The sequence below is a fragment of the Schistocerca gregaria genome, chromosome 2 (genome assembly GCF_023897955.1).
Source record: "Schistocerca gregaria isolate iqSchGreg1 chromosome 2, iqSchGreg1.2, whole genome shotgun sequence".
Classification (NCBI taxonomy): domain Eukaryota; kingdom Metazoa; phylum Arthropoda; class Insecta; order Orthoptera; family Acrididae; genus Schistocerca; species Schistocerca gregaria.
In genome coordinates, this window is record NC_064921.1 from 122,941,633 (window position 1) to 122,955,261 (window position 13,629).

General features: G+C 44.2%; 1 protein-coding gene across 1 annotated transcript in view; it reads right to left on the minus strand.

Moving 5' to 3' along the window:
• The window catches only part of LOC126336487 (uncharacterized), a 237,498-nt gene that overhangs the window by 52,320 nt on the left and 171,549 nt on the right, over positions 1-13,629 (minus strand). The window contains exons 11-12 of the mRNA XM_050000230.1: positions 10,660-10,888; positions 562-845 (exon numbers count right to left, since the gene is read on the minus strand). Of these exons, the coding sequence (XP_049856187.1) occupies positions 562-845; positions 10,660-10,888 (513 nt within the window). The remainder of the gene's footprint in view (positions 1-561; positions 846-10,659; positions 10,889-13,629) is intronic.

Genomic DNA, 13,629 nt, shown 5'->3' on the forward strand with positions numbered 1-13,629 from the left:
TACTACAATCTCAAGTGTCTGTAGTTAGAAGCTCAATCAGACACATGCAGTCCAGAACAACAACATATCTGTATAGCTTCATTACCAAGGGTGGTTTGAAACACACTCATGCAACAACAGATCACAGCTAGTAACTTTGAGTTACAGTTGAATGTATAATCATGAGTATTTTATTCCCTCAGTTAAATACTTCTATTTATTTATGAAGACACCACAGCGAGTGACACAACTTTATGATATGGAGAGACAGATGGGGAAAGGAGTTACCGGAGCCGGCCATTGTGGCCGAGCAGTTCTAGGCGCTTCAGTCCGGAACTGCGCTGCTGCTTCCATCGCAGGTTCGAACCCTGCCTCGGGCATGGATGTGTGTGATGTCCTTAGGTTAGTTAGGTTTAAGTAGTTCTAAGTCCCATAGTGCTCAGAGCCATTTGAACCTTTTTTTTTTTTTTTTGAGTTACCGATCACTAGTGTAACATTCATTACCTTACCCTATAGTTCGTAGAGGGATTGTAGTTACCAGAGGGAGAGGGAGAATGTCTTTGCAGTTATAAAGGTGCTTACCGTCGGATTCCTAGGTCAACCTCGTCCTGGCGTACAGGGAATAGGACAACCAGCAGCAAGTAGAGGAAGATGGCGGCGTTGGCGGCCGTGCACAGCGCCACTGGTAAGACGACGGTGGTGTAGAGGGCGACGCCCTGCGGGTAGCACAGGAACTCCGTGGCGCTGTCCTGCCGCAGCGGGTAGCCCGCCTCCAGCCCTGAAGTCGCCAACAGCGCCCCCACCGGCGCCAGCGGCGACAGCCACGAACACGCCGAGCTCACCAGCACCACGTGCGGGAACAGCGCCTGTGCACGTCGCCAAGCAGAGAGTACTGTAATTCTTGCTACTATCCACATAAGTGTGTTGGAGTACTGATATACAGGGTGTTACAAAAAGCTACGGCCAAACTTTCAGGAAAATATTTCTCACCCACAAATAAAGAAAAGACGTTATGTGGACATGTGTCCGGAAACGCTTAATTTCCATGTTGGAGCTCATTTTAGTTTCGTCAGTATGTACTTAACTTCCTCGATTCACCGCCAGTTGTCCAAATTGAAGGAAGGTAATGTTGACTTCGGAGCTTGTGTTGACATGCGACTCGTTGCTCTACAGTAATAGCATCAAGCACATCAGTACGTAGCATCAACAGGTTAGTGCTCATCACGAACGTGGTTTTGCAGTCGGTGCAATGTTTACAAATGCGGAGTTGGCAGATGCCCATTTGATGTATGGATTAGCACGGGGCAATAGCCGTGGCACGGTACGTTTGTATCGAGACGGATTTCCAGAACGAAGGTGTCCCGACACGAAGACGTTCGGAGCAATTGATCGGCGTCTTAGGGAGCACGAAAAATTACAGCCTATGGCTCGCGACTGGGGAAGACCTAGAACGACGAGGACACCTGCAATGGACGAGGCAATTCGTCGTGCAGTTGACGATAACCCTAATGTCAGCGTCAGAGAAGTTGCTGCTGTACATGGTAACGTTGACCACGTCACTGTATGGAGAGTGCTACGGGAGAAGCAGTTGTTTCCGTACCATGTACAGCGTGTGCAGGCACTATCAGCAGCTGATTGGGCTCCAAGGGTACACTTCTGCGAATGGTTCATCCAACAATGTGTCAATCCTCATTTCAGTACAAATGTTCTTTTTACGGATGAGGCTTCATTCCAGCGTGATCAAATTGTAAATTTTCACAATCAACATGTGTGGGCTGACGAGAATCCGCACGCAATTGTGCAATCACGTCATCAACACAGATTTTCTGTGAACGTTTGGGCTGGTATTATTGGTGATGTCTTAATTGGGCCCCATGTTCTTCCACCTATGCTGAATGGAGCACGTTATCATGATTTCATACGGTATACTCTACCTGTGCTGCTAGAACATGTGCCTTTACGACACAACATGTGGTTCATGCACGATGGAACTCCTGCACATTTCAGTCGAGGTGTTCGTACACTTCTCAACAACAGATTCGGTGACCGATGGATTGGTAGAGGCGGACCAATTCCATGGCCTCCACGCTCTCCTGACTTCAAACCTCTTGACTTTCATTAATGGGGGCATTTGAAAGCTCTTGTCTATGCAACCCCGGTACCAAATGTAGAGACTCTTCGTGCTCGTATTGTGGACGGCTGTGATAAAATACGCCATTCTCCAGGACTGCATCAGCGCATCAGGGATTCCATGCGACGGAGGGTGGATTCATGTATCCTCGCTAACGGAGTACATTTTGAACATTTCCTGTAACAAAGTGTTTGAAGTCACGCTGGTAGGTTCTGTTGCTGCGTGTTTCCATTCCATGATTAATGTGATTTGAAGAGAAGTAATAAAATGAGCTCTAACATGGAATGTAAGCGTTTCCGGACACATGTCCACATAACATATTTTCTTTCTTTGTGTGTGAGGAATGTTGCCTGAAAGTTTGGCCGTACCTTTTTGTAACATCCTGTATAATAAAATACTGACATGAACAAGCTTGCTGGCCGCGGTGGTCTCGCGGTTCTAGGAGCGTAGTCCGGAACCGTGCGCCTGCTACGGTCACAGGTTCGAATCCTGCCTCGGCCATGGATGTGTGTGATGTCCTTAGGTTAGTTAGGTTTAAGTAGTTCTAAGTTCTAGGGGACTAATGACCACAGCAGTTCAGTTCCATAGTGCTCAGAGCCATTTGAACCATTTGAGCCATGAACAAGCTTCATTCTCCTGTCTTACAACCACCTCTGTAGCCAAGTGGTTAGTGCTGCTGCCTCTGATTTGGAAGTACCTGTCTTCGATTCCCGGTACCTCCTCACCTTCTTTCTGTGATAGGAAGGTCTGGAACAAGGTCCACTCAGCTTTGTCACGCCCAATAGGAGTTGTTTAAATAAACAAGCAGTGGCACTCATCCACAGGCGCTAGTGGCTGGAGGAACTGGTGACATGTCCCACAATCGTGTGAGATGCAGTCAAATGAAAACGAGACAGATGGAAAAGTAGGTTCATTATTGAGCCATGGGGGGCTCGCTTTCTTGCCGTTCGTAACTTGGGGTCTTGGTAGTGGCATCTCGTTTCCTTCTTGTGTTAATGGCGCCACTGGGTTTGCTAGTGCTGTTTGTCCACAAGTGGCAGCAGCAGCGGTAATCGATAGCCAGTACTGTGGTACTATCTTTGCTGCCACGGCTAGTATTTCCGGGTCGTCGTGTGTGTCAGGCAGTGCTGCTTCGGACAGAGCAGCGAGGAAGTCCGCAGCGCAAGGACATGCTGAGACCGCTGGCGGCGTGCAGGCAGTGTCGAGGGACTGCAGCCGACGACCGAACCCAGGACATTTTAAGTTGAGTGAACTTTATCCAGGAGTGAAACCTACGCTGTTTAAGATCTCGCTGTTGTTTGTGTCTTGCTGCTCCCAGGCTTGGCGAGACTAACTGCAACAAGTGGAGTCTGTCACGTTGGCAGAAGCTGTTAGCCGCCTTCTACTCTTTGATGTAAGTTTGGATTTAGTGTTATTATTGCTGAATTGACCCAGTTCTAAGCAAAGAAGGGAAGGCAGAAAGGTGGAAGGAGTATATAGAAGGTTTATACAAGGGCGATGTACTTGAGGACAATATTATGGAAATGGAAGAGGATGTAGATGAAGACGAAATGGGAGGTAAGATACTGCGTGAAGAGTTTGACAGAGCACTGAAAGACCTGAGTCGAAACAAGGCCCCCGGAGTAGACAACATTCCATTAGAACTACTGACGGCCTTGGGAGAGCCAGTCCTGACAAAACTCTACCAGCTGGTGAGCAAGATGTATGAGACAGGTGAAACACCCTCAGACTTCAAGAAGAACATAATAATTCCAATCCCAAAGAAAGCAGGCGCTGACAGATGTGAAAATTACCGAACTATCAGTTTAATAAGTCACAGCTGCAAAATACTAACGCGAATTCTTTACAGACGAATGGAAAAACTGGTAGATGCGGACCTCGGGGAGGATCAGTTTGGATTCCGTAGAAATGTTGGAACACGTGAGGCAATACTGACCTTACGACTTATCTTAGAAGAAAGATTAAGAAAAGGCAAACCTACATTTCTAGCATTTGTAGACTTAGAGAAAGCTTTTGACAATGTTGACTGGAATACTCTCTTTCCAATTCTAAAGTTGGCAGGGGTAAAATACAGGGAGCGAAAGGCTATTTACAATTTGTACAGAAATCAGATGGCAGTTATTAGAGTCGAGTGGCATGAAAGCGAAGCAGTGGTTGGGAAAGGAGTGAGACAGGGTTGTAGCCTCTCCCCGATGTTATTCAATCTGTATATTGAGCAAGCAGTAAAGGAAACAAAAGAAAAATTTGGAGTAGGTATTAAAATTCATGGAGAAGAAGTAAAAACCTTGAGGTTCGCTGATGACAATGTAATTCTGTCAGAGACAGCAAAGGACTTGGAAGAGCAGTTGAACGGAATGGAAAGTGTCTTGAAAAGAGGATATAAGGTGAACATCAACAAAAGCAAAACGAGGATAATGGAATGTAATCAAATTAAATCGGGTGATGCTGAGGGAATTAGATTAGGAAATGAGACACTTAAAGTAGTAAAGGAGTTTTGCTATTTAGGAAGTAAAATAACTGATGATGGTCGAAGTAGAGAGGATATAAAATGTAGACTGGCAATGGCAAGAAAAGCGTTCCTGAAGAAGAGAAATTTGTTAACATCCAGTATAGATTTAAGTGTCAGGAAGTCGTTTCTGAAAGTATTTGTTTGGAGTGTAGCCATGTATGGAAGTGAAACATGGACGATAACTAGTTTGGACAAGAAGAGAATAGAAGCTTTCGAAATGTGGTGCTACAGAAGAATGCTGAAGATTAGATGGGTAGATCACGTAACTAATGAGGAGGTATTGAATAGGATTGGGGAGAAGAGAAGTTTGTGGCACAACTTGACTAGAAGAAGGGATCGGTTGGTAGGACATGTTTTGAGGCATCAAGGGATCACAAATTTAGCATTGGAGGGCAGCGTGGAGGGTAAAAATCGTAGAGGGAGACCAAGAGATGAATACACTAAGCAGATTCAGAAGGATGTTGGTTGCAGTAGGTACTGGGAGATGAAGAAGCTTGCACAGGATAGAGTAGCATGGAGAGCTGCATCAAACCAGTCTCAGGACTGAAGACAACAACAACAACAACATTGCTGAAGTGCAACCTGCGTTATCTTATTGCCTATTGGCCGATAGCACCCCAGTTACCTGCCCTGGAGTTTAGCGTATTTTGCGCCAGCATACTTTCCTCGTCTTGCCGATGCTGTCCAGCATGGCGTGTAATTTGACAGCTTCCTTGATTGAGGGTATGGATAATTGTTTTCCTTGTGTACCTGGGTTATAGTGGTTCCTTCTACCTTTCGGTGTTTCAAACACTGGATTCTGGAGACGCAGTGCTGTCTGTCACTTCGCTTTCGCCGGAATTATTCCATCGTTGGACTGGTTATCTGGCGTTAGGTGGATTTGCTTAGAAGGTTGATCGGCGGTTAAACCGTCTCTAGTTTGAGTTGCCCTCCTTAGTTGAAAATTTCTCTTGGCTGGCAGTCTCACCGCTTACGCAGCTGTTGTCACCTTCCTCAGGTCGATCCAGGGAGCACTGTCTGAGGATCACTCCGTCGTACCTGGTCAAGTTGTCATAATTGTTTAAAATTTATCCTAATGTTTTAATGTGTAACTGCCTTCCTCACTTGTAATTCAGACCTTCAGCCGTTGTGTATTCTGAAATTGCTTGTGGCCTTCAGCCGACCAATAATTTGCAATTCTTTCTTAATAAGGTCTTCAGCCGTTGCTATAGCTTGTTACAGTTTTGATTATTTAAGAAGAAAATATCTAAGTATTTGTTAAAGTGTAACTGCCTTCCTCAATTGGTAATTCAGGCCTTCAGCCGTTGTGTATTCCAAAATTGCTTGTGGCCTTCAGCCGTTAATTGTTTGTAACATTGCTTGTGGTTCTCAGCCGAGAAATCGTTTTCAATTCTGTCTTGATAAGCCCTTCAGCCGTTACTATAGCTTGTTACAGTTTGCTAAGATTGTTTAAAAAAGAGTTTAGTATTTTTAACGTGTAACTGTCCACTTTATTGGTAATTCAGACCATCAGCCGTGGTGTATTGCTCGTGGCCTTCAGCCGACGAAAAATTATGAACTTTCCTTAATCAGGCCTTCAGCCGTTGATTGTATGTAACATTGCTTGTGGCCTTTTATCTAGCAAATAATTTGCAATTCTTTCTTAATAAGGCCTTCAGCCGTTAATATAACTTGTTACAGTGTCTTGTTTGTTTAAGAAGAAAATATCTTAGTATTTGTTAATGTGTAACTGCTTCCTCATTTGTAATTCAGGCCTTCAGCTGTTGCGTAGTATGAAGTTGCGTGTGGCCATCAGCCGACAAAAATATTTAGTTCCTTCTTAGTAAGGCCTTCAGCCGTCAATGTAGTACAATCTTTTTAAATGATTGTTGAGAGTTATTTTTTTTTAAATAAAGTGTATGTGTTTACTGTAGCCAACGGTAGCTGATTACGGCTCCATCCACAATCGTTGTCTTATCGTGCCTCTCCCTGACTACTACATTACAATTATTTCAAAAGTAATCGCCGTAACTGTTAGTAAATTTGTCCCTCTATAAAGACTTGGCCTAGTCCAAGTTGCTACGTGTCAGGATGGTTGAGAGGACTCGTGACGAAAGGGCAGATTAACACTGGAACGTGCAGTGGTAGTGCTTTTAATATTTTTTTGTGGGATCTAAAATTTGAAAACCTGATTTAGCTTCACTGATCAGGATAGTAAAAACAAGCATATGTTAAGGGAATTTTCATTCACAAAGCAGCCTTATCACATTCACACAGTTCAATACTGTTCTATCCTGATTAAATTGAGCTTAACTTAAATTCCATAAGGCAGTGAAGCAATTTCGAAGTCTCAGTGCGACGAAAATTGTCAGTCGATCTCCTGAAAACATTTGTAATAATTATTAACTTTCGGTGATCATATGGGGTAGACCGGAGATCTGCTGGTAAGACCGTGTTAGCCTATTTATTTGAAGTAACTGGATATCTTGAGCATACAAAACGGCAGGTTCGTCCAGTGTAAATCAGACGTTCCCCACTGATCCCGTGCAACACAGCGTAGTAAGCAGACACTGTCAATAATAATCAGTTAAATAATAAGCGAACACTCTTACTTTAGTTTAGTTCATGTATTAAATTCCTTCTCATACACAATCGCATCCAGATGGCGACTAGCTCAACAATACATACATATACATCCTCTCCGTCTTTCACGGCTAATCGGCAAGATCTCTCATTATTTTCATAAGAGAAAGCAGATAGCAGAGGAGCTATTCCATGGAGTAAATGGACGCTCCAAGGAATAATAGGGCTTGAAAATGCTTTGCATTGATAATCATCGTATATTAAAGTTTAGGAATCGATAAGATAAGAAGAGATATTTCGAGATATGTACTGAGTTATATAATTTATAAAATTTCTGAAAATATCGCGGAGAGACCGCTGCAAGAGACATTACATGCTGACGTGTGTTTGTTGAAGCAGTCTTACACAGCACTCCAGCTGGCCTCAGGGCTGCACTGTGTGGATGCAAACACAGCCTACAGCGGAATGTGCTGATGCTCTGACATTGCTGGCAACACCCGTTGTCCTGGATTGTAGGCGGCTGCTGCGTGTGTGAGCTGACATCCCAAAGATGTTCGGACTCATATGCGGTTCCTCTTCGTCGAAACGTCTTGCTTCAAACTCGTCTAGGGGTTGAACCGCACTTGTCACATTACACGTCCTAAATTAGACACTTGTGACCCTTTGGTTAAATTGTCTGGCTCACGGCAAGTTGGCGAAATACAAAGTTAACATATAATAACAGTAATAATAACACCGGGAACTAAATTATCGACCTATATATGATGTAGGCCACTCAGTTGCGATTTTTTTAGAATAATGTTTATTCAGAAAGCAAACTTATAGCGAAAGTGGTCGTATTTAGAGTTGCTGTTACACTAGAGCGCATATCCATTTGACACAGTTCCATCATTCAGAATCTCACCGCGAATTACAAGTCCAATACTCCACCCGAAAAGTTATGGTCACTGTGTTACGGTGTCAGCAGTTGTATGCATCTCGGCTGTGACTGGTGTCTAAAAACCCCATCCGGCTGGAGTGTTTTGATATAATGTCGAAAATACTGTGCTGCTCTCTACTGCCTGGCTGGGGCTGGAGAAAACGTTAAGAAATTTACATTTCGTCCACTGAACTTGTTTGGGGCACAGCACTACTGCAAGACAAGATAGTGAATGCCTTTCTGAAAAAAAAGTTTGCAGTTGGCTATAGAACAATGAGTGTAGCCATGTGTGTGTGCTGGTTGTTTCAAGTATGCTGCAGAATTTTCCCTGGGAAGCCCTCACAGTTCCTCTATAGAGTTGAAGTGGGCAAATTACGCCCTCAAGGAATTTCTTGGAAAAACACTTACAACGATGGGCTTGGCTCAAGCTTGTTCAGTAGCAAGATACGCTTGCAGTGATGGATCGATTCGAGACGAGCCGCTGCGGTTCGCAGTCACGGTATCTCCATATGCGATTTCTTAAACTTTTGGAGCTCCATAGAGAGACATTAGTGACTGTCAGTTTGTTTGGGACGCCTGGGTACAATCATTGTTTTCTATGCAACCGATACCATTTTTCGTTGAAGGTATTACCCATCTTGTCTCAAAGTGAGGTAAGTGTATTAATAGTTATGGCGATTACTTTTGAAATAATAAACAGTTTATTTACTTTTTTTCCATCTGTCTCGTAATCCGTGAGTGCCATTTACTTTATGATTACTTACTATACACTGACGATAATCAGTTTTACATAAATGACTTGCCGTAAGCGGAATCGTTAAGAGCCACTAGTATTTCAGGACTCGTTGTATAACGTGAAGGCATACTAGTGCCCAGCAAGTGGAAATTTTTCGTACCTTCTTAGTTGGTGGATTAGTTTGCTTTTCAGCAAGTATCAGGACAGGATTTTTTTTTAAAGGATTGGAGAATACAATGTTTTCGAGGTGCTAGTGTGGTCACCTATGTAGTAACAATTGTAGCGTAACACGCTATGCAGCATATAAATATATATTCGGAAAGGGAATTAAGGTTCAGGCAGCAGAAATACAAACATTGAGGTTGGGCAACTACATTTTAATCTGGCAGAAATGGCAAAGGATTTGGAAGAGCAACTGAACGAAATGGATATTGTCTAGAAAAGTGTTTGAACATGAATATCAGCAAAAGTAAAACACTGGTAATGGAATGTAAATAAATCAGATTATGCGATTCTGAAGGAATTACTTAATGACAAAAGACACTAAGAGTAGTAAGTAAGTTTTGCTATCTGGGCAGCAAAATAACTGTAGATGATCCACTTAAAGAGGATACGAAACGTAGAACTGATAGTAACAGAAATAGTATTTGTGTAAAAGAGGAATTTGTTGACATCGGATTTTAATTTAATGTTAGCAAGTCTTTTCTGGAGGTATTTGTCGTCAGTATAGTTTGTGTGTACGTGAATCGTGGATGAAATAAATTGCAGACAAAATGAGTACAGAAGCTTTTGAAATGTGTTGCTACAGAATAATGCTGAAGTTTACATGGGTAGCTTCTGTAAATAATGAAGACGCGATGAAACGAATAAGAGGGGAGGGGTGGGGGCAAAGAAATTTGTGCCACGACCTGAATTAAGAAAGGGACGGTTGACGGTAGACACCTTGAAGCATTAAGGAATCGTCAGTTTGCTAGTGCGTGGGAGTAAAAATTAATGAGGATCAAGGATTTGCTGCAGTAAACCGAACTCTTTTCCAGGCCGTGAAGTCCTAAAGGCCTAAGGGATGTCGACCGGCCGCCGTGTCATTCCTTGCCTTGCCGTATCATGCGGATGCATTATGGAGGGGCATGTGGTCAACACACCGTTCTCCCGGCTGGTTTGCAGACTTTCCAGGCCGTGCAGTCGCTTCTAATCGATCAAGTAGCTACTCAGTTGTCATCACGAGGCTCAGTGCCGTCCGTGCTAGTCCTCCAGCCCAGGAAAAATAGTGGCTGTATGGGAATTGAAACCGGGTCATCCGCATAGGCCGGCCGGTGTGGCCGTGCGGTTCTAGGCGCTTCAGTCTGGAACTGCGCGACCGCTGCGGTCACAGTTTCCAATCCTGCCTCGGGCATGGATGTGCGTGATGTCCTTAGGTTAGTTAGGTTTAAGTAGTTCTAAGTTCTAGGGGACTGATGACCTCAGCTGTTAAGTCCCATACTCCCCAGAGAGCTCAGACCCATTTTTTTTTTTTTTTTTGTACTTTTGCGAGCTCGCGGGGACGCAACACTGTAGTAGGTAGGTGTAGCAGTTTCTTTGGCTCTTCAGTGTAAAGAGAACGAGAAATACTACTTGTGAAGGTGAGAGTTACCGCAGATCAAGTAAATTTTTCTACTATTTTTGGCAACGATGTTGCATACTCCATCGTAGCCAGTTTTTGAGAGAGATAGTGGCTGGCGCATCACCCCAAAATACTCCTTACGTCTGCACAGAGAGTGCCACACATCTGCCCCGCGGCGTACCGAACACTCTAGTGAGATTGATAGCGAATCGAGCGGAGATACCTGAGGCCCGACCATCGTGCCGAGTCTGAGCAGCTGCCACACGGCGGCCGCCGTGGTCCAGGCGGCGGCTGCGAGCAGCGCGTAGTGCAGCGCCACGCCCAGCCAGCGGCACGCGTCTGGGTCCTGAGGACGCCACAGCCACGACGGCCGAAACGCGTCGACGGCGGCCAGCGCCAGCAGCAGATCCCGCGCCGCCACCGCGGTGCCCAGCTGTAGCAGCATGCGCGTCCTGCCGCAGAATGTAGAGCTGAGTAAGATTCAAGAATAAGAAGCGTAACTGCGAAACGCGATATTGGAAAGATAGGCGTTGAGTTAGCTACGTGAAAGATTATCAAGATTTACTCGTTAACTGCAATTGTGCTATTTATGCCTGCAAATTGCCATTAAAATTTCAACACCAAGAAGGATAAAAAACAACGAACTTATCTGATGTGTGCGTGCATTATGGTAATAAGAGTATATGATTACATCTGCAGGTTATTTGGGGTTGATTTGGGGAGCTGCCAAGGGCCTGCCACAGTGGTAAGACTGTTTCTCATCAGATCACCCAAGTTAAGCGCTGTCGGACTTTGTTAGCACTTTGGATGTGTGTCCGTCCGGGTCAGCCAAGCATTGTTGGCAAGTGAGATTCACTGATGCCAGTTGAGGAGATACTTGGTTGAGAGGTTGCGGCTCCCGTTACGAAAGTTAACAGTAGCAGTGGTCTTACGTTATCGTGTTGATTAAGTCGCAGCAATTTCGAAGATATGGCACAGCCACCGGCATTAACACGTCAGAAACGTGACGTTTGCCTTCCAGATTGCGGGCTATGCTAGCCACAGTTGTTCGTGTTACGTACCCAGTGGCACTCTATCCCACCGTGCCAGACGGCCAGTCCATATGACAATTACGACAACGAATAAACGGGGCTTGTGTGGTGCTGCTTGGGGTTTCGGATGGTCGTTCAAGACCAATTCGATATTGGCATGACAGTCGTAGGATCCCATCCAATGCTAGCAGCAATATTGCGAAACGACGAACTGCGAGTTCAATAGGCCAAAAGCCAGCCGCTGTCGAATTTAGACACGTGCTGGTACTGGGTGTTTATCATAAAAGTGCAGCTACTCATGAGGTCCAGTGTGGGCTGTAATTAACGAAAGGCATCCATGCGACGCTGCAAAAACAGATATGGGTAGATATCGGTTTTCAAGTGGGGATATAATGCGTCTACGACCTTGTCCAACTCGCCTTGTGTACTGATCTGTATCTCTGTAGCGTCTCAACAATCGATGGATGACACATGAAGAGCCTTGGCATCTGCAGCAACACGATCGGAAGTCCATCCTTTTTTAATCAAACAGATCGCCCTTGCAAGTTACCCTGCATTAAGCTGTGGGATTAGCTATGTGTGGTTGAAAATGACATCAAAAAATGACAACTGTAACCTGCGTACCTCACTAGAAAACACTGGGGCACAGGTACTCACTTCTTTCTGAGTGGTCACCTGATACTGCAATGCATAACACAGCCATTAGGTGACGAATGATTTTAAACGTTGCCTACATTAAAAGAAAAGATCTGAAGCTGTACAATAAGACCACAGTTACTGCCCGTATCAAAATAGATTTCACATACCAGACGTTAGTACACGTGTTCCCTTAGTTCTTTCACATTCCGAGATCCTGGGAAAATGAGTCCGGGTTAAGTCACGCCTTGCTAACGTAGATTTTCCCCAAAGTCACAGTTGATGGACATTTTGGGTGTAACAACTTATATTTATTTTAAAGACAATGCGGGAAAAGGAATTATATTAAAATATATTTTAACACGCTGCCCTCTCCAATTTCTAGAAACCCACCGATGTGCATTCTTAAGCTCTTTGATCGAGAAACTTTCTTCCTCTCCTTGAAGGCCAGCCATTATCAGCGACTAGTTTTGGTTAATTAACCATAGCAGACTGACGCTTCTTTTGATAATTTCTGTAGCCATTTTGTGCAAGCGTAATACGGCTTTGAACGTATGTAGCACATGAAAGTAGCATACATGGGAGCATGTTGGTAATTGACAATAAACAGTGATCTATGTAGAGTAAAGAAAAAGTGAATGAAGATTTCTCTTGTTCATCATTGAATAGTCACTAATCATCCCTTAAAATTCCCATATTCGCAGAACAAGCTGCCGAACAGGGACGAACTCGTGGAGAAACCAGATTGTTCTCGCACCTCGCAATTTCAACAGCCACAGTGATAATGGTAATGTCAAAGGGACTTCGGGGGAATTTAACATAATAGTTCACAGATTTTATATTTAACGAAATATGAGACGGGCTATAAGTGCTTTGCTCTGATCTGAATAGGTTGTCCCGTTTAAAGACGTTGATGCCCAAAATCGTCATCCCATTCCTCTGAATTACCACTTTATTACAATACACTACATCTACATCATATAAATCTGCAAAATTACTCTGCAATTCATAATTAAATGCCTGGCAGAGGGTTCATCGAACCACCTTCAAGCTATTTCTCCAACGTTCCACTCTCGGACAGCGCGCGGAAAAAACGAACACTTAAGTACTTCTGCGCGAGCTCTAATTTCTCTGATTTTATTATGATGATCATACCTCCCTATGTAGATGGGAGGCAACAAAATATTTTCATACTCTGAGGAGAAAGTTGGTGATTCAAATTTCACGTGAAGAATCCGCTGCAACGAAAAATGCCTTTGTTTTAATGATTGCCGCCCCAAGTCAAGTATAATATCTGTTTTGCTCTCTCCCCTATTTCCTGATAGAACAAAACGAGCGGCTCTTCTTTGAACTTTTTTCTATGTCCTCCGTCGATCCTGTCTGATGCGGATCTCGCACCGCACAACAATACTCCAGGAGAGGGCGGCAACCGTGGTGCAGGCAGCCTCTTTAGCATACCTGTGACACTTTCTCAGTGTCCTGCCAATCAATCGTAGTGTTTGGTTTGCTTTATCCACACCATTAAC